Source organism: Poecilia reticulata, linkage group LG9 (genome assembly GCF_000633615.1).
Source record: "Poecilia reticulata strain Guanapo linkage group LG9, Guppy_female_1.0+MT, whole genome shotgun sequence".
In the NCBI taxonomy this organism is placed as follows: Eukaryota; Metazoa; Chordata; class Actinopteri; order Cyprinodontiformes; family Poeciliidae; genus Poecilia; species Poecilia reticulata.
In genome coordinates, this window is record NC_024339.1 from 17704209 (window position 1) to 17725849 (window position 21641).

The 21641-nt window shown below is 38.3% G+C and overlaps 3 protein-coding genes across 3 annotated transcripts in view; all 3 read right to left on the reverse strand.

The window, feature by feature from the left end:
- Window positions 1-4423, reverse strand: part of ghra (growth hormone receptor a) — a 31770-nt gene extending 27347 nt beyond the window's left edge. Inside the window, exon 1 of the mRNA XM_008418329.2 lies at window positions 4107-4423. The gene's annotated coding sequence lies outside the window, so the exon portion shown is untranslated. The remainder of the gene's footprint in view (window positions 1-4106) is intronic.
- A 6431-nt stretch (window positions 4424-10854) lies between these two features.
- Window positions 10855-14733, reverse strand: fbxo4 (F-box protein 4). The gene is made up of 7 exons (XM_008418330.2): window positions 14451-14733; window positions 13713-13987; window positions 13401-13621; window positions 12388-12463; window positions 12120-12292; window positions 11829-12022; window positions 10855-11743 (listed from the first exon to the last, which is right to left on the reverse strand). The coding sequence occupies exons 1-7, from the start codon at window positions 14604-14606 to the stop codon at window positions 11660-11662; spliced, it is 1179 nt and encodes a 392-aa protein (XP_008416552.1). The 5' UTR covers window positions 14607-14733; the 3' UTR covers window positions 10855-11659.
- An 838-nt stretch (window positions 14734-15571) lies between these two features.
- On the reverse strand, window positions 15572-20940 carry rimoc1 (rab7a interacting mon1-ccz1 complex subunit 1). The gene is made up of 6 exons (XM_008418331.1): window positions 20818-20940; window positions 20122-20231; window positions 17026-17172; window positions 16571-16702; window positions 15927-16038; window positions 15572-15834 (listed from the first exon to the last, which is right to left on the reverse strand). The coding sequence occupies exons 1-6, from the start codon at window positions 20909-20911 to the stop codon at window positions 15599-15601; spliced, it is 831 nt and encodes a 276-aa protein (XP_008416553.1). The 5' UTR covers window positions 20912-20940; the 3' UTR covers window positions 15572-15598.
- Window positions 20941-21641: the final 701 nt, after the last annotated feature.

The window sequence follows — 21641 nt, forward strand, 5'->3', positions numbered from 1 at the left end:
GCTGAAAAAAAGTCAAACTCGTCAATCCCACAAAATTAGAAAAAAGCTGAGGTGTGAATTGTTTACATGGAAGAGAAAATATTCTGTGTTTTTCACCAAACACAGATAACGACAGCTTGATCAGCATCCTATTATAATAGCTTAATGCCGCTTTTCAGAAAAATACATTTAAAATATACTTGCTGATGTCATAGATCAAAACAAAATTATCCAAACAACACAAACTCATCAATACACTCTAATTAAATAAGTAAAACATTCCTTTGACCTCTTCACCTTCTCACCTGGCCTGTTTGTCTCTAACGAGACAAGCATTGAAATTAAAATGACAATCTTTACAGAATCTTCTGTTATTTATAGGCAGGGTAATTTTTCAGTTTGGCTGAGCAGGCAGCTTATTCTGCAGTGTAGCTACTTCACACTCTTGGCTTAAATTATATCAAGCACAAATAGGCATCAACTAATCCCTAACATTTTGCCAACATCTATACTTGTCTTTTAGCCTATTCGTTATCACCGATTTCTCACTCTCTTCATGCAGCTCTATGCTCAACCGTTCACTTCCCTACAATTCAAATCAAGAAATCCCATGTTCTGACCGTATTTGTTGTTTTTGGTCAAAATGTTGCCCTCGTTTATGTTGCCATAAGCGAGGGCAGCATAAACGATCATTTTGTAAAACGGTCCTTCAAAGTATATGCGATGAAGAACTGAGAGAATTAATCTAAAAGGTAGAAATTGAGTATAAAAATAAAATTGAGAGCAAATATTTCAGTGCATTTAAAACAGGCCCTCAAAATGTTTACTTGTAAATACTTGTAAACAGCTGACATTTCTGTAAAACCAGCACCAAAAAGGCAGGGGGCAAGTACGCCTGAAGATGGCAGAGGCTTTGCTGTTACATCAATGCTGCGTAAAACTGTAAAACCACAGAGTTTCAGTTGATCTGCTGACATCAACAATGACCAGTGTGTTAGATGTACCGGCATCTGTTTGTAAGATAGACACAGACACTGGTGATGCATTGCTGGTCTTGCTTGATTTTGTATCAAGTAGCTCACGCTTTCTAAAGGACATGCTAGGCCGACCTCAGTGCGTGTCATTTCACCTCTCATTTTTTCGTTATTTATAAAAAAGAGAGGTGGGGGAAGCTATTATTTTCAGAGAAATATATCTTATAGCGTCCGTCAGATTGTTCAAAAGCATCCGTGAAGGGCAAGTATCAGTTGTTGTCACAGAGTCTTAATTAAACTGATGACTGAACTTGGGGCCACTCTGACACAGCAAAATGCTTCGATCTAAACTGGTCCATAGTATCTCCAACTACAAGTTTAGGGTTGTGGTCCTGCGACAAGATGATTTAACTTCCCATCGACTGTGGCCTCCTTCCCTGTCCCTGCTGAAGCATCACCACAAGCAACACCGTGTGGAGGGGGTAAGCATTTAATAAATTAGAATATTTATTTCAGCGACTGAATTCACAAAGTGAAACACATTATGTAAATTAATTACGAACAGACTTGATGTTTTGAATCCTTTCTTCCACTTAATCATGATGATTTTCCACTTTCGGCTAATGAAAACAGGCCATTTAAGATTAAGACAATATTACATGAGGTCAATAAATATTTTAACACAGAAAAGTAGGCTTAATGAAGTTTCAAAAGGTACTTTTAATTTGACAAGACAAACTCATTGGAACATTTATTCTGATTTACTGAGATGGACCTTTATTTATACTGAGATCAAATCACATACGCACGGATACTCTGGTGATTTCTAAATGTTGCACAATTCATTTTAGGAGAATCAGACTAAGTGGGTTGAAAGCAAAAGCACTCCACACCTCAGATTTCTATCTAAAAAAAAAAACATGTACCCTTTTTCTTTCCTACCAGCTGCTTTTTTAAAATAAACATTAGGCTTTTTGTTTGACTCACACAAAAGACCTACAAGCTGCAGCTGCTCCTTTCAGCCTATGGACTGTTCGACGAATGTTTACGACCCTCTGTGTGCACCTATATTTGGATATATAGGTGGTCACTGTGAGACCATATGGCCGTATGCGTGCATTTTCAACTTGAACGCGCCTACGTGTGTGTGCTCCAAAGCCATTCAAGCCTGGCTACTGGATGGTTCTAATGTCTCCTACTCCTATTTCATAAGAGAGTGTGGAAAACTTAGAGTCAGCACACTGGCATGAGATGAGCCTTGGCTGGAAGCGGATTGGGTCACACATCTGCAAAACACCACGCATGTCTGTGTGTATGAAAAGCAAGCGAGGAAAAGAGGGGCCGGGGGCATATGCATATATGCTGGACAAAAGGAAGATGTGTGCATTAAACACATAAAACCCAGTAAGTCCAGTGATGAGGAAATATGTGCTGCACAAATTATAACACAGCAGGAGAATTGCACCATTGCAGGCCGTGTTCTTTGCACACAGCAAACAGCTGAGAAGCAAAAACAAAAATCAATGTTTCAATGGGTTTCGGGGTTTTGTACAAATTAAGAACAATCATTGGTTAAACCTTCAGAATTAAACCCTAGAGAACAAAGAAATCCCCTGTTTCCATAAGAAAACACAGGTATGCAGCCTCTTTAATTTGCTCTAGAGAAGCTGTTTCTCGCTACGTCCTGGCAACCATTCCCTAGCGGCGAGGCGCAAATGGACGTATGTAAAATGTAATGGTTTCAGAGAGTTGCTGAGCCGTCAGATGTAGAACGTTACAGATGTACTTTTGCAGAGACAGAGACGGATGGAGGAAATGTCTCATAAAATTCCTCGCCTCATCTATTTAAACGACTCGTTGGTGGCCTGGTGAGTGCTGCTGTGTAACTACAAGCCTTATTTTCTCGTGCACAAATGGCTCCAACAACAAGTGAATGCATGCACTTCAACCTGCAAGATAATATGACATTTGTCTGGATAAAGCCAGACATTAGACGCATAATAAAAATGGTCTTTTTCAAATATTTCAAACTGTAAAAAAAACAAACAAACAAAAAAACATCTCTAATTTACAGTAAAATACCGGCAGCTGTGGTTTGCCAGTATTTTACCGTATAATATAAAATAGACTTTACCGTGCTTATATGGTAAAGTTCTGGCAACCACAGAGGCGGTATTTTACCATAAATTTGAGACTTTACTTTTTTGTTTTAACAGTGTACCTATGCTATTTAGATAAACATAATATTCTATGCAAATCTGGATAACCAAATAATATAACAAAGCACATTCATTATACTAAACATTATATTTTTATTTTTTTTAAATTTTTTGTGGTTGAGATGCTATAACTTACAGAGGCTGGTCAAGATTCTTTTTTTTAAAAGGGAAAGAGACAAGAATACAATGTGATCAAAATCAAGATCATAATCACAAATTTCATGAACAGTATTGCAACAATTTCTCAATATTATCCAACTGCGGTTTTCAAAAATGTACTCAAATACAAAGGAAATGTGTCCATTTATGCTGGCCCCAACTAAAATCCAGACTTACAATTGAGGATATGTGGCAAGACCTTCAACTATTTTGCAAAAAGAAAAAAGGAGGGACAAACATTTTCGTGGTACATGATCAAAGATGGTTCTACAATTTATTGACTCAGCGGATTTTAACATATACCTGTATATATCTCAACCATGAAAACCTTGTGTTATTTTCTTTACATTCTCATTTTGCGTTGATCCATCACGTAAAACTACGTAGAAGTTTGCGATTCAAATGTGACAAAACGTGAAACTATATGAAAGGCTATGAATAATTGAGCAAGGCACTGTAAACACACTTCAGAAGGTAACAGTCTGCATCCATCAAACCAACACATGGCTGGTCACTTCTGGCAAGAGTCGAACCTTATTTAATAGGCTAATCTTCCAGTTCAGTGTCCTACACACATGCTTTCACTAATAGTGGATATTATCCTCTGCAAACCGCAGAGGGTTGTCCGCATTCATGTTTATACAAGTGCTTGAAAACATTTTTGTAACAAGCGAAGAAGAAAAGTGTGGCAATTAATACTTCCAAGACGTGCACGAGCATTTAAAGCACGACCGCGACTCGCTGTGCACTTTTTCCAAAACATGACCAAACTTACTTGTTGCGAAGTTTCGAGCTGAGAAACTGCAAGAACAGCCCAGAACGACTTTTCAGAAGTTGGTCATTTGATGGTCAGCGCGAAGCTCCAACGGGCACGAATCCTGCAGTTTTCCCCTCGGCCCGTGTCCTGTAAAGATCTCCTCCACTCGAGGTTTTCACATCACCGAAAAACGTGAGTCGGGAGCGAACTTTTTCCTGTGGACGGGTTTCGTCTTATTTGGCGCTCATCATCTAGTCCCGTTCAAATGGACGCGCAGAGAGAAAGTATGTGGGTGTCTAACGGCGGTGAGGCGCCCTCATCCGCCGACTATAAAAGTCTGCTGAGAGAGGAGGACCACCGAGGGGACAGACGGCTGGGCCAAACCTCCAAAATAAAATGCTCCCTTAGCTGCAGGCTCGTGGCAAGAGCCAAAGACTGGATTATGCTGTTTCATTATTATTATTATTAAGCCTATTATTAGAGTAACCGAATGTTAAAGATTATTAAGAGTTTTAGATTCTTCTTAAACTCCTAAAACTTGATTGTACAAAAAAAAAAAAAAAAGTTAAGAAATTTTCTTTTTAACCTTTGCCCAGTAGATAGACTCCATTTGGCGATTTAAAATGACTTTGTGTTTGGCACCAAATAAATCAATTAGAACAAACATAACACTACACTGATAAAGCAACTTTTGGGCTTAACCAATGAAACTGCATGCACTTTATTTGTGTAGGTTTCTAAAGCTGGGCTCTGTAGCATCTGAAACACTCTTAAATATATCAGTTACATTTCAAGTACATTTTAAAATGCAGTCATTTAGCAAAATGTTTTTATAAATACAATTTTTAAATTTCGTTTTGCATGTTTGGTTTGTCCTCAAATGTTGAAAAAAATAAGAAATAAGCAAATAAATGCACTAAAATGAAACATTATTGAAACTTTTTCAAATTAATTTCCCAACAACTGCAGCAAAGATGGGCCTTACCTTTGCAATGACTGGATAAAAAAACGTCCTTGCCAGCAGTTTTGACTTTAGCAATTAGCACTGTCACTAAACTATGTAAACATGGATACAAGCTGAAATACTGCCTCAGCAAAGAAACTTCCTCCCGTAAATTTCTACAGCACTTCCTAATTTTACCAAATTGATGTGCTAAATATTAATTTCTGAGACAACTCAACATATTAGTCTTAGTGTTCCCCGCAGGACCAAAAGTTGCATTTGACAAAACCAATGTTATCAGTTGAACTATAATCAAAATATTTAGGTAGAGAGTTACGGAAGTGCATATGGTTGTGGGGATATTGAGCAATAAAAACGAATAAGCTGCATTCCTTATTAATCGTTTTCATGGCTACTACTTACACCTTGCAAAATAAAATTTAGCAGTATAATGCAGTTCAGATTTGTAGCAATAGAGACAGCCTTTTCTTTTTAGAGAAACATAAAAATGTTCCTTGCAAAACACGGTAGCTTGTAAATAGAATTAGTTGGCATTTAGGCTGAGAGGATGCAGGACAAACTACTTGCTCCCATGGGCTCATGTGGAGGGTCAGTTTGAGATGCGATGTCTCCAGAGGCTCGCCCACAATTTCAGCTTTCAGCAGCTGTCCAGCCCCTGACCAAAAGCCATCGGTCACTATGGAGGTCCCGAACAACCACGTGAGCACATTAGAGAAAATAAATGTTTCCAGCTGTTGCTTGCTGTTGACACACAATTGTTGTTTTTGTTTGTCAAGAAACGGCACATTTTGTTTTGCATGGATCTCGTGAGTGTTTTTCTTACACAGTTCAGTAGGTTCAGTCAGTTCTTTGAGGGCAAACATCTATCAGTATTAAAAAAAATCAATGGCCTTAATGAAGCTAAAGCAAATGAAGTTTGCTTTACCTGAAGTCAGATAGTTGCGCGAGGTTGCACGCTACCAGACCATATCTGAAAAGCATTGGAAACTTAACAAAAATAATGCAAGACAAATTCAAATACAGGCAGGGAGGCAGGTATGCTTTGATCTCTTCATCGCCTCCATCCTACTTTCCAATGGACAGATTCTGTGTTGACATAATTTGTGATGTGATGGTGAGGAAATGCTATTGCCCTGTCTGCACTGAGAGTCATCTTTTTGGTTTTTTTTTATCCCTCCACCCCCTTCTCATTTACGAGGTCCACAAGTTATGGTTTGACATTTCCGAATCCTCCAACTGTAGTGCGCATAAAACACTCCCTATGAGACGCAAAACAACATAAATACTGCAAATCTCCCATTAAAACCTACAGTAACAAAACAAGCCCAAAGTTATTTTTTGTGATTTTTTTGTTATTGGCTAATTCTATGATTAAATGTTTATGTCACGATGTCAAGTTTTCTTCCTTATTATTCTCATTTGATTTCCAAAAGGTGTTTGACATTCATATTGCAACAAAGGAACACTTGCTATTAGTCTGCACTCATTAAATGGCCAAGAATCCCCTTTTTATTAGGGAGTTATGTGACAGATAGCTCCAGTTCCAGGAGAATGGGGGTGTGCAGTGAACCACTTTATCCGTTACTGAATCATGTGGACTTATGCTGTATTGAATGTGACAAGAGAACAATGCACCTGACCCACAGACCGATGCCACTGAATTCTCTGGAGTGGTGTTTCAGTAGAGCTGTACTTTCTGTGGGATGCTTGGTACTTTGTGTTGCTACTATAGTACCAATCAAAAGGAATCTACATGGTAAAATAATGTTCAGTGATTTATATGGAATATAATTTACCTCACTACAGATTTCTTCTCGATTGTATGTTTCAGTTTCAGGTTATCAAGCAATTTTTAATATCAGACAAACTAGTACATATAGCAGATTTTAATCAACACTTTTAGCCATTTTTAAGGCTACGGGGCTCCAGCGAACTATAGTGCGAGCTCTGGGGGAAAAAAAGCATGGAACAGTTGGGAATCGACAGAACGTGTTGTCTTACAAAAATTAATCTAAGCTCATCCAGGACTCATCCAGCAGGTTAGAAAAAAAACCAGGACAACCTCTGAAGCACTGCAGTCCTCACTCGTCTTCATTAAGGTGACCAAAAAAACAAAAAGACCTGTCTCGCATTTACCAAAATAAATCTTGACGACCCCCAAGGCTTTCTCTAAAAGCTTTGGGGGGGCTTCATAGTTTCCTCAAGATAGCATAATTTCTTTTAAGACTGAATCCCAGCCTGAATTTGCCTTAATTAAGTGCAGATTACATATGGAGTGTGTTTTGTTAAGCTGTACATGTTTGTTTCTTCTTACCTCCTTATGAGGACTGATAACCAAATTACATTTTTGGACCATGTTTTTGAATGTTGATTTGGTTTAGAGAGTCCAAGATGCTTCAGGCTGTACAAGTCACAACCATCTTTTTATTATTGGTTTTCTGCCAAAGCATGCTTTTTTGCAGCAATGTAATTTACGCTAGGCTGTCTGTTTCTTCTTTCCCCCATAACAAAAGAGTGTCCTCTGTCTCAACCCCATCAAGTCACCTGTAATGCATTTAGGGCAGTTTCACGTCGAAGTGTGGCAATTTACATCTGTGTCAAGCCCTCGCTGCCTATTTGATTAGAAAAGGGAGGTGGTAGTCTCTATTGCACACAGAGAAAGAAACGATTGAGAAAAGCAGGAGGGAGCAACGTGTGCTTCATGTTACACACATGTTCTTTAGCTGCTGATGGACTTAAAATCATTCACAAATAAATTTTCTGAACCATAATTATACCATTACCTAACCTGTCATATGTATGCCAGGGGTAGGGCTGTAAACTAGACAAGGTGAAGTGGGCAGGAAATTGAAGCGAATTGGTAAGATTTCTTGGTATGAATGGGATCTACAGAGTATCACCATGAGAGCCTCACCATGTGCAAAACAACACAATTAAGAGGGACGCTTGGCTTAATCGGTGAAAGCATCATGCAAATGATGCTGTTTTTTTCTCTAAGCCTACTTTAATCTTGACCGTTATCTTAGAATACAAATCAGGGACTTAAGTCTAATGAAAAGAAGAGCTTAGCAGAGAAAAAGTGAAGAACAGAGAAGGCGGAGGTGTGAAAAACACAAGTTGTAGAAGACTGTGATCTGCTTACAGCCAAGTTCATCAGATTAATAACGATCACTTCTTTCTTAATTCTGGACTTGTATGTTCACTCATAGCACATGCTTTGTCCTTCTGTGATATGTTTGCACAATAAAAGCAACAATGGAGCTTCATTACCACTGACTGTAATGTTGTCATCATATTAAAACTAATCCAGCAGAAATATTGGATTTATATTTCTAAAATGTTCATGTGCATTATGCCAAATTTTTATTTGATAGATTTTCTAATTTATTTGTAAACAATTAAAACTTCCTATTTTAGTACTGTGGTGGGGAAATTTTACTACAGGCTTTTTGTGACTTTTGTCACAAATCTTGTGACTTTATTCATCTAAAGGTCCTGTCATGATTTATTTTAATGCTTATGAAATTTCACAGAATAACTTGTCTGACATAAGATATTGAAGGTTATGGGAGAAACAGTCCCACATCATAACCGAAGGCCATTTTCCACATATTTATCCATCTTGCACTTGGAGTGTTTTCTGTCAAATTTTACCAAAGCTATAGCATCTGAAGGTCACAATGGAGACTTGGTGACTTTGTACTTACATCACTTACTATCCTGTCTGGTGGGAAGACAGGATGCATGGGTTGTTGCCAAGCGGACAAGTTGGCTATTTTACAGCTGCAATTATATGCTTCATTTTAACATAACTAAATACAACTTAAAAAAAACAAACAAAAGGTCTTCGCCAGGCACAGCATCACAAAGAGCTGTGGAACAAACTTACAATTAAACTAGAAATAACCAAATAAGAAAAATACAAGAAATCATGATATGAAAGCCTGATGGAACTCTGTGAACCAGTTGGTTCACAAAGTCAACAACATTTGGTCTGAGAGGTTAATATTGCTCAGCTTTTCGACCTCAGTGGAAAACTTGTAGATCATGCCTAAAATGTAGCTCCATCCTGGTTAATGATGGAGCTGTCGTTTCTGATTGAAAAAAGGTTAAATGTTAAAATCTAAATATTATAGGATCATATGGATGGCTAGAAAAAGTTTGTAGTTTCTTTACAACTTGCTGAGGAACATTTATCCAAACACTAGTCAAAGAGTATGTACATAATTCAGCCTGTGTGTATAATTCTAACCCTGTGTAAATTCATCATAAATTCCAACCAAGGCACATGGCTCTCATTGTTAAAACTTACTGATTTTTTAAGTTGTGTGATCAATCCACCCTGGAAAAACAACAGCTCAAATGCACGAGTAAAAGTCCAAATTCGATTACATCCATGTAAATGTCTGACTGCACTGTGCATTTGGACTGCACATTTAGCACTTTGTCGTACTCTTTCAATGTCGGTACTTGCAAGACTTTACATTCTTACATTTCTTCCTCCCTACCATATTTCTATAAAGTGTCATCTCACTAATCTGTGGCCTGTTTTGAATCAGTCAGTCAGGGTTTCTTCTTCGCTTCCTCTAATTTCAGAGGGCCCCAGTGACTTAAGAAGACAAGACGCAGCTGAAGGTCTGGTACTCATTCAACAGTCCAAAACATGGGCCGAGCACCTCCCCCACCAAACCCAGGCACCATTACATCTCACTGGTTGAGAAATGCTCATGGTTCAGACTTTAGTAGGAAGACTTTGAAAATATCTAGATAAGAACCTGCAATGTGTTCAACTTAACCCTCCGTAACTCTGTTTAGTATTTATTCACGTGAAAGTAGCTCAAAATCAACCTCAGGTTCACCTAAGAATGTTTTTTATTTGTTCAGATGACTGAACAAACATCAACTATTAGTGTTAGTCCCTACTTGGCCTTAGAACAGGTTGACCGTTATTAATGACTATCTAAACGTCATCCAAGCTGATTGTCCAGCCCGTATAAACTATGAACTCTCTACACAAACAGATACACAGGCAGACAAAACCAGACAGAAGGTAAGGAACTGCAGAGTGAGGACCAAAGACAAGACATCCTGTTTACACAGAACAGAAAGTAGAAAGAGTATGCCTGTCTCTCCTAGAAGCACACTAATTGCATACAGATGTCCACGGTTAGCAGGCTGGATTCACCATTATTTACTGAAAATTAAAGATTGCATGAAAAACCTAAACAAACAAACAAAAAGAAAAAAACAATCTCCGCTTCAATACCGTTAAAGTTTGCCTAATGGACCCAAATGGAAGCAATCATGATCTTGTTCGAAACCTACATGTGTATAAAAATGACTACTGAGACGGAGGAACCTTTTGATGGAAGGGGTTGGTTAGAGGAAAGAACATTTGCTGACAATTTAAGGTTACCAAGGGGACCAGAATAAAAGAGCGTCAGCGAAGCATATTATCTTGTCATACCTAACATGCTGGTGAAACGATCCTATTGTTGCCATTAAAGTGTCTGAGCTGCGCCATTATGGATGTAGAAAATGGAGGTGAAACAGGTTAGGTTGCCATTTTCCATTCAAAAACACAACTTTAACCACATTAAGGGAGAGGCGGTGGCAATCTGAGTGACGCAAATGTGCCGAGTTTAGAATTTAAAGAAAAGTAGGGCACTAAAAGATTAAAATATGATTCATGACATTTTACGAGCAACGATAGACAAAACATTTTACAGATGTTGACTGATATAATCTGCAGTGGGGAGCAGTGTAACACGTAAAAATAGTCAAACAGAAGGTCTAGGGATGTGAATGGGGCAAAAAGTATTTTTAATAGTCACTGCATATTAAATAAATTGACAAGAGTATGAACTGAGTAAAAAGGATAATTTGTTCCTGCTCTTAAGAAATAAAAACATGTGTATTCAACAAAAGCATCTTACAAAATGTTTCAATTATCCAATGTTCATCAAAAGTTCTTTTTGCTTTTTAATAGATTACTTGCCTTAATTTTCCTATGTGCAAATGTTTTATTTGAAGACTTCATTTCCTCCTAACATTTTCATGAAGACACTTTCACAGGACAGTTTCTAGTAAACATTCATAATTATGAAATCCAAGGGTCAAGAAAATATATAACATTTGTGATCGTACGGAAATGTAAAATAAACAAACATGTAAAAAAAGTGTCACCAAATTTTCTTCAAGGTGAGACGTTGCGTTTTTACAGCAGGTCTACCTTCCTTGATTTGCAAAGAAGTGAAAAAGTCTCAGTGCAGCTTCAGCATTTTGTTTTCTTGCAGTTAGTGTTAAATAATTCAGTTTGTTCGGTTTCTATGCTCTAGTGCCCAACTGGAATTCCTTCACTTGCACCATTTAAAAAAAGATATTCCTACCAGCTCACCCACATGAGTCCCAGTTTTCCTCTTTGCTGCTCAACCTTTTAATTAAACTCCAATGGCAGTGCTCCTCAAGTAAGACTTTGGCAGATCAGACAGTTACGCTTACAAGATGAAAACAATAAAATGGTGGATACTGACATCAAAATTAAGTGGCCGGGTGGTCTGTAGTCGAATTCTCTCTGATGGTATTGGGGCACACCGATATATCATCCCTAAATTTTGACGCCAGAAGACTTCAGCAGCCAGGCAATCCCATCTAAAACCCCTGTTAATGATTCTGCCACTGTATCCTGCACCTAGAAGGAAAACAGAAATACTTTTTGAAAATTATCTACATGGTTAAGTAGAAAGTTTGGAATTAATTACGTATGATAGAGTTACCATCCAGCGATTAGATAGCTGAGGAAGGCCAAGTCTCTTTGCCACATAAACGCAGGGCGTCCGACATTTGGCTCCATCACTCACTTCCTCTGGTTCTCGTGAGACACAGGAGAGCACCAGTAGTGGCTTAGCTGTGGAATCCCCCACAAAATTCAGCACAGCTCTAATCTGGGCCGCCTCAGACGCCCCATCACCTGAGAAATAAATGTTTTCATGCACTTATTTAAAGGTCAAAGATCACCAATGACTGCAAAAAAAAAAAAAAAAAAAAAACATTAAATTTTCCCACACCTTCTCCAGGTTCTGCATTGGCAACATAAATGAAGCCATCCACCTCCTGGCACACCTCCTGCACCTGAGGAGCAGGCGTAAAGACTGGATGACCCGTGTCATTAGTTCCTTTAAAGATAAAGAGCTTATTGCTGACGCTCTCCTTCTGCAGTCGTGCTTTCTCTCTCTCAGCTCTGCAGACAGAAAGCAAAGTTACTGTAGCTGTAGTGTAAGCAAAAAAGACTTGTGAATAACTGCAACTCTGTGACATCTTGAATAAAGATCTTACCCGTATGTGGAATATAGAGTTAGGATGTTAAATTTGTGTTGGTTGTTGAACAAGTAGCTGATCCCAGAGCCAATACCTAGAATAAAAACGGTGTCTGGATTTAGTTTGGTTTACCATTTTAGTAAGCTGTTTGACAGTAACTAGTAAGGAATGTAAATACTGCCATCATGTGGTAGGCCAATAAAACTACAAATAAGATAGAAATATTATGCATTCAATGCATGCAATTCTTTCATACTTCAACCTCAAATTCTATATAACAAATATTATTGGTATTTTATATGATAGACTAACTCAAAGAGGAAAGAAAGGGACTCTAAGTCTTAAAAATGTCATCACAGTAAAAGCACAACTACTCTATCGAGGTCTCAGATGTTTGTTGGAGAACAGTAATAAACTAGTGGTGAATAGTGTGGCCCAACTGTAAACTTAGACTTAGTCCATCAACCCCTTAAGTCAAGCAGGGAGAGGATTAATCTAAGAAGTAACCAAGAGACCAAAGAGTAATTCTGGAGGAGGTGCAGACATCCACAGCTCCTGCTGACTGGCCAGCTATTACGTCCTATATGAATCTGATATTCAAGGAGGGATTAAAAGAAATAAAGCCCTTGCTGAAAAAAAATTCTTAACATGTATTTTTTAAAAGTAACTACATGCCATGGAGGGTCGAACTGTTGCAATCGATGTTCACAGATGCTCTTCATCCAATCTGACTGAGTAGAGCCATTTATAAAGAACTGATATAACAAAGCAGTCTCTCTACTACTGGCAAACCCAGTAAAATACATTAAAGTTGGGGTTGTAATGTGGTAAAATAGAACAAAAAATTAAGTGGTATACTGTATACTGTCTACGGTCATGACTGGATTTTGAAGGTTTTTAGACGGTATTGCATAAGTCTTGGATTCAGGACGCAATAATAAAATGACAATTGTTTTTTTATTTATATTTGCAGATATAGAACTATCAACAAAACTAGCAATAACAAAAAGTAAAACTTAGCATTGCCTTACCATTTATCTGCCTGTGTGGAGTACCTGACACAGGTAGCAGATCGTGGGCACGCATCAGTCTTGTGACGAAAGAGACGTCAATCTCCTCCATGCCAGGCCCAAACATTGCATAGCGAGGTTCAGATGAGGGCATGAGGTAGTGAAGGAATGAGGTCAGAAGTTCATATGCTGGTCGGGAGGGCAACCACTGCTGTCTGCAGGATGGACAACCTTTCAGGTATCTGGTAAAACAAAGCAGTAATTTTAAAAAAAAGCATATGGAGGAAACTTTTACAAACTGGCTTTAAATCAATGCATTAAGAATATACCTACTCTGACATGTAGTCACATTTCAGTTCCCTATTTTTCTCTTCCTCTTCTTTTCTGTCATCCAAACTTTCATGTTCACTGACTAGCGGGGCATCCAGCAACTCCAGATCTGGCATCGTCAGATGATCGATGGATGACCAGTGTGGCATGTCCCGCAACAGGAAGTATTTCCACAGTAATGGATCCCTCACCATGGCCCTCCAGTACCGACAAGTGGCTCCCAGGTTGCAGATATCCACGGGAGAAAGAAAGGTCATGATCAGGAATTGCACGTCGACCTTTTGAAAAGAGGGATATGTTTAATTTATACATTTAAATACCGAATACTGGCCTGCTATAGAATCAGCAACATGTAAATTTTTTAAGCCTTAGTATCTAAATGTTTTAATGCAAGTGGTGAAAATAGTCAGACCTTTTATCTTTAGTGAGGGCAATATTCCATGGTTAGAATGAAGATCATAATAAGATCAATGTTAAGTGTAAATGTCTTAATTTTTCAAATCTCAAAAACCTTCTGATTAACAGACCACAAGGATTTAAATGAAATATTAGTAAACTGTACAGTTAATTCTATTAGGAAAACAAGCATTACTAAAAAATAAAGTCTTTAAAAAAAAGCCCCAACCTAACAGATGAGGGGAAAAAAAGATTGAAATAAACTTTTTTTTTTCCTAAATGTCAACTGTACACCGTAGAAGCTGAGCATACCATAACTACAATTGTTAAAAAAAAAATCCTTACAGGGAAGCTGTCCAAATATCCAAAGTGCGACGCCTCTTCTTCTTGCTCCTTATCCAACATTGAGCTTCTGGTAGCTTTCTCTGGAAAATATCGCTCACTGAAGCGCCTGAGGCTGCGAATCACCACGGACTTCAGCTGCCCATTTCTCCCAGCCATGGCTCCAGGTGTTAAAACTCACTGACAAGTAAGAACTTTCATCCCAGTGAAACGCGGTCAGCCAAACGACAACAAATGTGACGTTTCCTTATCTTTTACTTCCTCCTTGGTGGCAGTCCTGGGGCATTGTGGGTGATGTAGTTTTGCATGAACTGAAACGGATTCATAGCAAAACAAGTATAACATAATGCAAAAACATTTTCTGAAAACAAATCATATCTTTATTGTCAACAAGGACATAAAAAAAACAGATTTTTTTTTTCCTTCTTCAAATAACAGGCTCTGTATTAATGGTTACACTGCCAACGTTATCCAAGTGGAGTGGAAGGAAATGAATTTTATGATACATGGGAGAACGGGCAACACATTAGAAAAATGGCATCTACACACCTAAACATACTTAAAATTGGTCAAAATTTCTGAAACATCTTGCTTTACTTACAATGTGTATATTTTATACACACGTTAGCCACAGCTCTATTACATCTGAAACACATTAAAAATGGCAACAAAACAATAAATAAGATGTTATGTGCAATGTCACACATCCAGCTGGATTATTTTCAAATCTGAAACAATTGTAAAAAGTAGAGACGGCCATTTTATTTAAATAACACCCTCTGAATATTAATAATAAAGTTATTATAACATCTTTAGAGCAAACAACTGCTCCAAGCACTATTCAAGATGAGATCTGCACAATCAGCAGAAAAAAACAAAAAAAAAAACAAAAAAAACAATTAAGCTTCCTGTCTTTTCGTCTTTGTTTTTCTCTGACGTTCTAAACTCTCACATGCTCTGCCCGAGTTCTTTTGGACTAAGATAACCCAAAGACACCTTTTCATCACATACACATACAGGGTGTCCAGCTTCTTTTTTTTTTAAACACTGCACCTCTTTTATGGAGTTCCATATTTATTTGGGTTTGACACATTTGAACACTGAACTCAGATCTGCGCCTGATGGTAAGTTTTACACATGAGCACTTTATTTCACTGTAAAATACTAAGGATTTCCTTGGCATTTTCTGTATTCCAGCCCTGGCCCTGCAGAGGTCCCTCGCAGGCATTCACATATTTGTTCAGAATCTGTGTGCCGATGTCCCGAAACTGGAGGCCGTCTTCTTTGTGGTCTGTGGGGTCGGCGCTGCAGTCCTCATACTTGACGGCCCAGAAACACATTTCCCCAATGTACATCATCGTCAGCAGGTGGGTGTCTGAAAAAATACCTGTCAAAATACACAAGCAGATAACAGGCATGACAAAAAGGAAGGCAGGAAGGCATAACAGTGCTTTACTATTCAGAGATGAGCATATTTACCCTCAGATAAAATGCTTGCTCCACTGTCATGAAGCACCACCCCGTCACTGAGCTTCACTGTGTTTCTAACTTGCAGCATCCGCATCAAATACCGAACACCTTCTTGAATACACTGGATCAAAATGTGCATGTATGCCAAGAAAAAATGTTAGAAACTTTAGACACTTCTTAAACCAAACAAGGTCAAAATTAATGAGACATGACGTTTCACAAACGCTTCAACTGTAGTTCCTTGAATTCATACTGCTTTAACATATTACAGCAAGAAACGTCAACATGCTGTATTTTATTGGGGGGGGAGGTTTGTGTTAGGTCAGCTCACAGTAACTGTTCTATTAAATATCAGCAATAAAGGGTGTGAATACAAACGCACACCAGACTTTTCAGCTTTTCGTTGCAAAAAAAAATATATATATATACATATATATATACATATATATATATATATANTATATATATATATATTTATTTATTTATTTTTTTCCCCCCAAAACCAATATGTCATTTTCTTCTAATTATGCATTAGTTTGAATACTTTAATCACATAAAATTACAAATAAAATCCATCATTGTCTGTGGTTATACTGTGGCACAATGTGAAAAAGTTCAAGAGGTATGAATACTTCTCCAAAGCAAAGTGTTACCTTAATGAATGTGTCCTTGTTCTTCTTGATCCATTGCTTTCGCTGATGAAGGGTGTGGCAGTACATGTACAGCAGAGCTCCACGTCTCCAGTAGAGACATTCCAACAGCTCTGTGCCCAACACGCACTGCACCTATTAAACACCAACATAAACCAACAATGCAGTTTCATGACGACAGACCACTATGTAAACAAATCACACACCTGACACACATCCATGTCAGGTCAAAAATATTGGAAAATAAAATCAACAAAATACACGTGGAAAGAATTTTTAGCAGTTAGCTGAAGAAAGATAACAGAAAACTCTGCTGGATATGCTGGCTGGGGTGGGCGTGGAGGGGGTGCATCTTTTTCTTTAGTGTGCCTATATTCAGAATTTTTCAAAGTGAAATCTCTTAGAGAATATTTGAATAACAGACTCTGAAATGAATCTGTTCATAGAAACATGCACACCTCCTGTCCCGGTGCCAGTCGTGCCACCAACATCTCTGGCTCAGTCAGGTCTTGCAGCAGCTGCTGGATCTTAAATGGTGAGGAGTCTTCGGGGAATTCCTGATCCACCAATTGATTCTCTTCATAAAAAGTGATGTCAAGAATCACCTACATAGGAAAAAAAAACAAAAAAAAAACAAATACAGATCAATACATAAAGCGAAGAAATAAAAGTTCAAATACTTCTACAAAAATGCAATATACCCTAAAGTAGCACATAGAAGCACAATTATTGAAGTCTTTAATTGAGAGTGCTTTTAATTTTGAGACTTGTCATTTGCTTTAACAAAGCCCCTCTTTGACTTCTTACTGTGTCTCATCTAAATGTGCATTTTGAGCTAAATTACCATCTCTGGTGATGCATCATCAGCAAAAAAGGAGAATTTGTTCAGACTGAAATTCAAGGGAATTTGCTTCCTGGTAAAATGTTTGACTCATGGTAAACAACCCTGGCTCTTTACTTTAAATCCCCTTTTTAATCACACACACGGGTTTTGCTTGGATTGCTTTCTTAACCCTCTGATGTGTAACTGGGTCCTTTTTGACCCGGTGAGGTCATCTTTTAGAGATATCTTTGTAATGAAAAGTTTTCATCACTTCATATTCCAGGTATTCCTCAAGAAACATGTTACTGATATCATGCAATTCAAATTTTTAATTGAGCTTTTATACATTTTAAGAAATAGCATGTTTTATGTCACTACCCCATTCTWCCGTGAGTGGGTCCAAAATGACCCGCATTCATTTCCTGTGGAATTTAATGGGAATCTTTGTTTCTTACCAACTGTGACTCTCAGGAAAACATTTTTTGTGAACCAAACACACTGAGATCTAAGTGTCACCCCTGAGTAATATTATTTTACATAGCAAGAACTTTTATATATACGTATTATCTTTATTTTTTATCTCACAAATGTGTTTGTGTGTGTCAATCATGAGTACTGTGACAACATTATTGTCACAAATCAACATATTAGCCTTCTTCAAAGTTAGCCAACACTAGTTATCTAACCAACTAGCTAACATTACCATCTATACTTTATTGTGCATGTGTATTATTTGTGTGTGTGTCTCTGTGTGTGTCTGACACCCTGGATGAGAAAACCAAGAGAGTGTGTGTTGAATGACATGCAAAACCTGTTGATCAATGTGTTCAAGGTTCTTTCTTTTATCATCTCAATAAATAAAATAAAAATTCATAGCTATATAAATAAATGCATAAATAAATGAGCCAGAAAATATAGAGTGTCTTCTTTGGGTCGGGGAGGATGTCCTGCCCCAAGTGGAGGAGTTCAAGTATCTCAGGATCTTGTTCACCAATGAGGGAATAATGGAGCAGGAGATCGACAGGTGGATTGGCGCAGCGTCTGCAGTGATTTGTCGTGGTGAAGAGAGAGCTGAGCCAAAAAGCGAAGCTCTTGATTTACCGGTTGATCTAAGTTCCTACCCTCGCCTATGGTCATGAGCTTTGGGTCATGTCCGAAAGAACAAGATCACGGATACAAGCGGCCAAAATTAGTTTTCCCTGTAGTGTGTCTGGGCTCTCCCTTAGAGATAGGATGAGAAGGWCAGATATCCAGGAGGGACTCAGAGTAGAGCCTCTGCTCCTTCATGTCAAGAGGAGCCAGTTGAGGTGACTAGGCATCTGGTCAGGATGCCTCCTGGACGCCTCTCTGGTGAGGTGGTCCGGGCACGTCCCACCGGGAGGAGGCTCCAGGGAAGACCCAGGACACGCTGACGATGTTTCTCAGCTGGTCTGGGAATGGGTTCCCCCAGAGGAGCTGGAACAAGTGGCTGGGTAGAGCGAACTCTGAGCCTCCTTACTTAGGCTGCTGACCCCGGATAAACGGATAGACGGATGAATCACACACATACACACACTCACATGCATGATACACATAGCATAATAGAATAGAGACAGTAATGTTAGCTAGCTAGTTTCAAGAAACATGCTCTTTTGCAGCCCCCCACATGCCCACATACACATAATGGATGTTAACGTTGTCCATTATTGACATTTCATCATTGTTGTTGTAAAATTGCTGCTGTTGTCATTTTGTTCTAAAAACGTTTAAAAAAGTGAAAAATGAAAATATTTCAAACATGAAATAATTCTTGTGTGAAATAAAACACAGTAGAAAGTATTATACAAAACATTATTTTGAATCAAAATGACAAAAGTAGCATAAAAACACACTGATTGGAACCCGGGTCAAAAAGGACCCACTCACGGAAGACTGTATAGTCAGTCACTCACGCATCAGAGGGTTAAAATAGCTGCAAAACTAAACTAGCTTTCTACCAGGTAAGCATAAACAAGTGTGTCTGCAGCTAAACCTTTTTAGCTGCAGACACACTTGTAGCTGGTTTTTATGGCTGAACGAGAATACGATCAACTTCACGCATTTATGCTGCTAAGTTTAACCCCACACACAGAGGGACATATCAAAAAGTATATGTAGTGGCTAAATGTAGGCAAACATGTGTTTACAGGAAGTTTTGACTCAGAAATTAGACTTAAGTCTGAACTCCTCCTACAACACAGATCAGTCTCTTTGATCTGATGCAATTTACCCACATGTTAATAAGGGATTATGCATTCATTCATTTGGGGGAAACTCCACACATATTTACATATACTAATAGAAACCAGAACAATTACGTATGCTGGGTTATGGGGAAGCTGATGCTCATTTCCATCAGTAAATGAGTGAGACCAGGATACACCCTGGACAATACAGATACAAGCGTGGGACAAACAACCACTCCGTCACACCTAATAGCAATTTAGAGAGTCCAGCTAACCTAACATTCATTTTTGTGGGTGACACAAGCAAATATGAGGAAAACCCACTTCCACCCAAGGGGTGCAACAAAGCTAGTAAGTGCGCCACCTTGTGAAATGGATCTCATAAACAAACACAAAAAACATGCTGGTTGAATGTGATAAGTACTGTCAGGATTCCCATTCTGAGGAATCAAGCAATCTGATACATATTTCTGTTTTACAATAAACTCTTTAGTGGCAGAATAATGGATTGCTGAGTGAAGAAAAACCTGTGTGTAATCCTGAAGCAGCTTGGAAAGGTTCAAGCTTTCTCCTCCATGTCTGTAAAAGCCTTTCAACTTCTCTAGTATTGCAGACGCATTCTGCAAATAGTCATCATCTATTAAAACAGAGAAAAAAAAACCACGTTAATACTCACACCTTAGGCGTAACATTAAAAATGCACGAAAATTAGAAACAACTTCTAAAAGGCTTTCTTAGCATCGAAAGCGCAGTGGTTAGCTTTTGGGGGGTCATGTTGTGACCAGACTAAACGAGCTCAGTGGTTTGCAGTGATATCGCAATGCTTACATTCTACGGCAAACAATTATTCCAACTGTTTATTTTTGTATCTGGTTTAGCGTCGGTTTCTTAAATAACATTCCTCAGCTGCTTTTAAGCTAATGTTTCACTGTTCGCCATTAACTATATATGTGTAAAAAAAGACAATAAGTACAAAACAAACCACAACTTAGACAATAAACGTCATTATGAAGCTGCTGAGCTACCGGTTGGTTAAAAGTTAAAGTAAATGAGTTGTCAAACCGCATAGTTTTAGACATCAGTTGTTGCTATGGCTGCAAGCTAACGTTCGTTAGTTAGCTTCTCAGCTAAACAACCCAGGAAAAAAAAATTCTCTTCTGAAAAGAAAATATTCAAGACAGTCACAAAGCAACAAATAATAGAGCGCTATGGGTAATCGATACCTTGCTTTTCAGCCCGGAGACATGAACATTTGTTGTCTATCTCAAATATTCTCCTCTCCAACTCAAAATCGTGTCGCCTGTAGTCGTCTGCCATGACTACACAAAGTATACGTCACGTGAGCAGGTGGTTACTGAGGTAGACGTAGAACGAGTAGACGCTGCTTTGGCTGCGTTGGCCAGTGCGAACAAAACGTCAACAGGCATCTCGAGTCAGCGGATGCGCCATGTTGGGAGAGGAATATTCACATTTAATATGCCTCTCAAAAGAACTTAATGGCGCCTAGCCACTTTCTTCTCACTGTGAGATCCAGGGCAAAAATAGACAAAAGAAGATAGATCCGAAATTCTTGTAAGCTACTAATCAACAGATCATAGCAGAACTCTATCCATAATTAAAATAAAGGTATACATCTCAAAAGATCAGAAAATTGTATAAAAATTCAATTTAGTCACTCATTCGCATTATAACTCTCACATATTATATTGATTCACTCAAGGAGTGAAATACGTCAAGCCTTGTTTTCTTGGAATTTTTATGAATATAACTTAGCCTACATATAAACTCCAAATTCAGTGTCTGTCATTCTGAGAAGGTTACCCTTTGTCACCAATTCTGTTCATAACCTTTGTGGAAATAATTTCTAGGTGCAGCCAAGCTATTAAAGAGATCAATTTTAGTGATCTCACAGTTGAGTCTGCTTTTTGTGGATGATGGGGTTCTATTAGCTTCATCAGATAATGATCTCTGGTTTTCTCTGGAACCTTCTGAGTGTGAAGCAGCCAGTATGAAAATCAGCACCTCCAAATTTAAGACTATGGTCTTG

Bases quoted from the DNA above. Each gene is read 5' to 3' on its own strand.
- fbxo4 (XM_008418330.2), bottom strand. From the start codon at position 14,606: ATGGCTGGGAGAAATGGGCAGCTGAAGTCCGTGGTGATTCGCAGCCTC. The intron at 12,023-12,119 runs GTGTGGGAAAAT...TTTATTTCTCAG, and splicing joins CAATGCAGAACCTGGAGAAG to GTGATGGGGCGTCTGAGGCG. The intron at 11,744-11,828 runs GTAACTCTATCA...TTTTCCTTCTAG, and splicing joins AGCTATCTAATCGCTGGATG to GTGCAGGATACAGTGGCAGA.
- rimoc1 (XM_008418331.1), bottom strand. From the start codon at position 20,911: ATGGCAGACGACTACAGGCGACACGATTTTGAGTTGGAGAGGAGAATA. The intron at 17,173-20,121 runs GTTTTTCTTCAC...TTTCCTATGTAG, and splicing joins TGCTTCAGGATTACACACAG to GTGATTCTTGACATCACTTT. The intron at 16,039-16,570 runs GTAACACTTTGC...ATTTTGATCCAG, and splicing joins ACAAGGACACATTCATTAAG to TGTATTCAAGAAGGTGTTCG.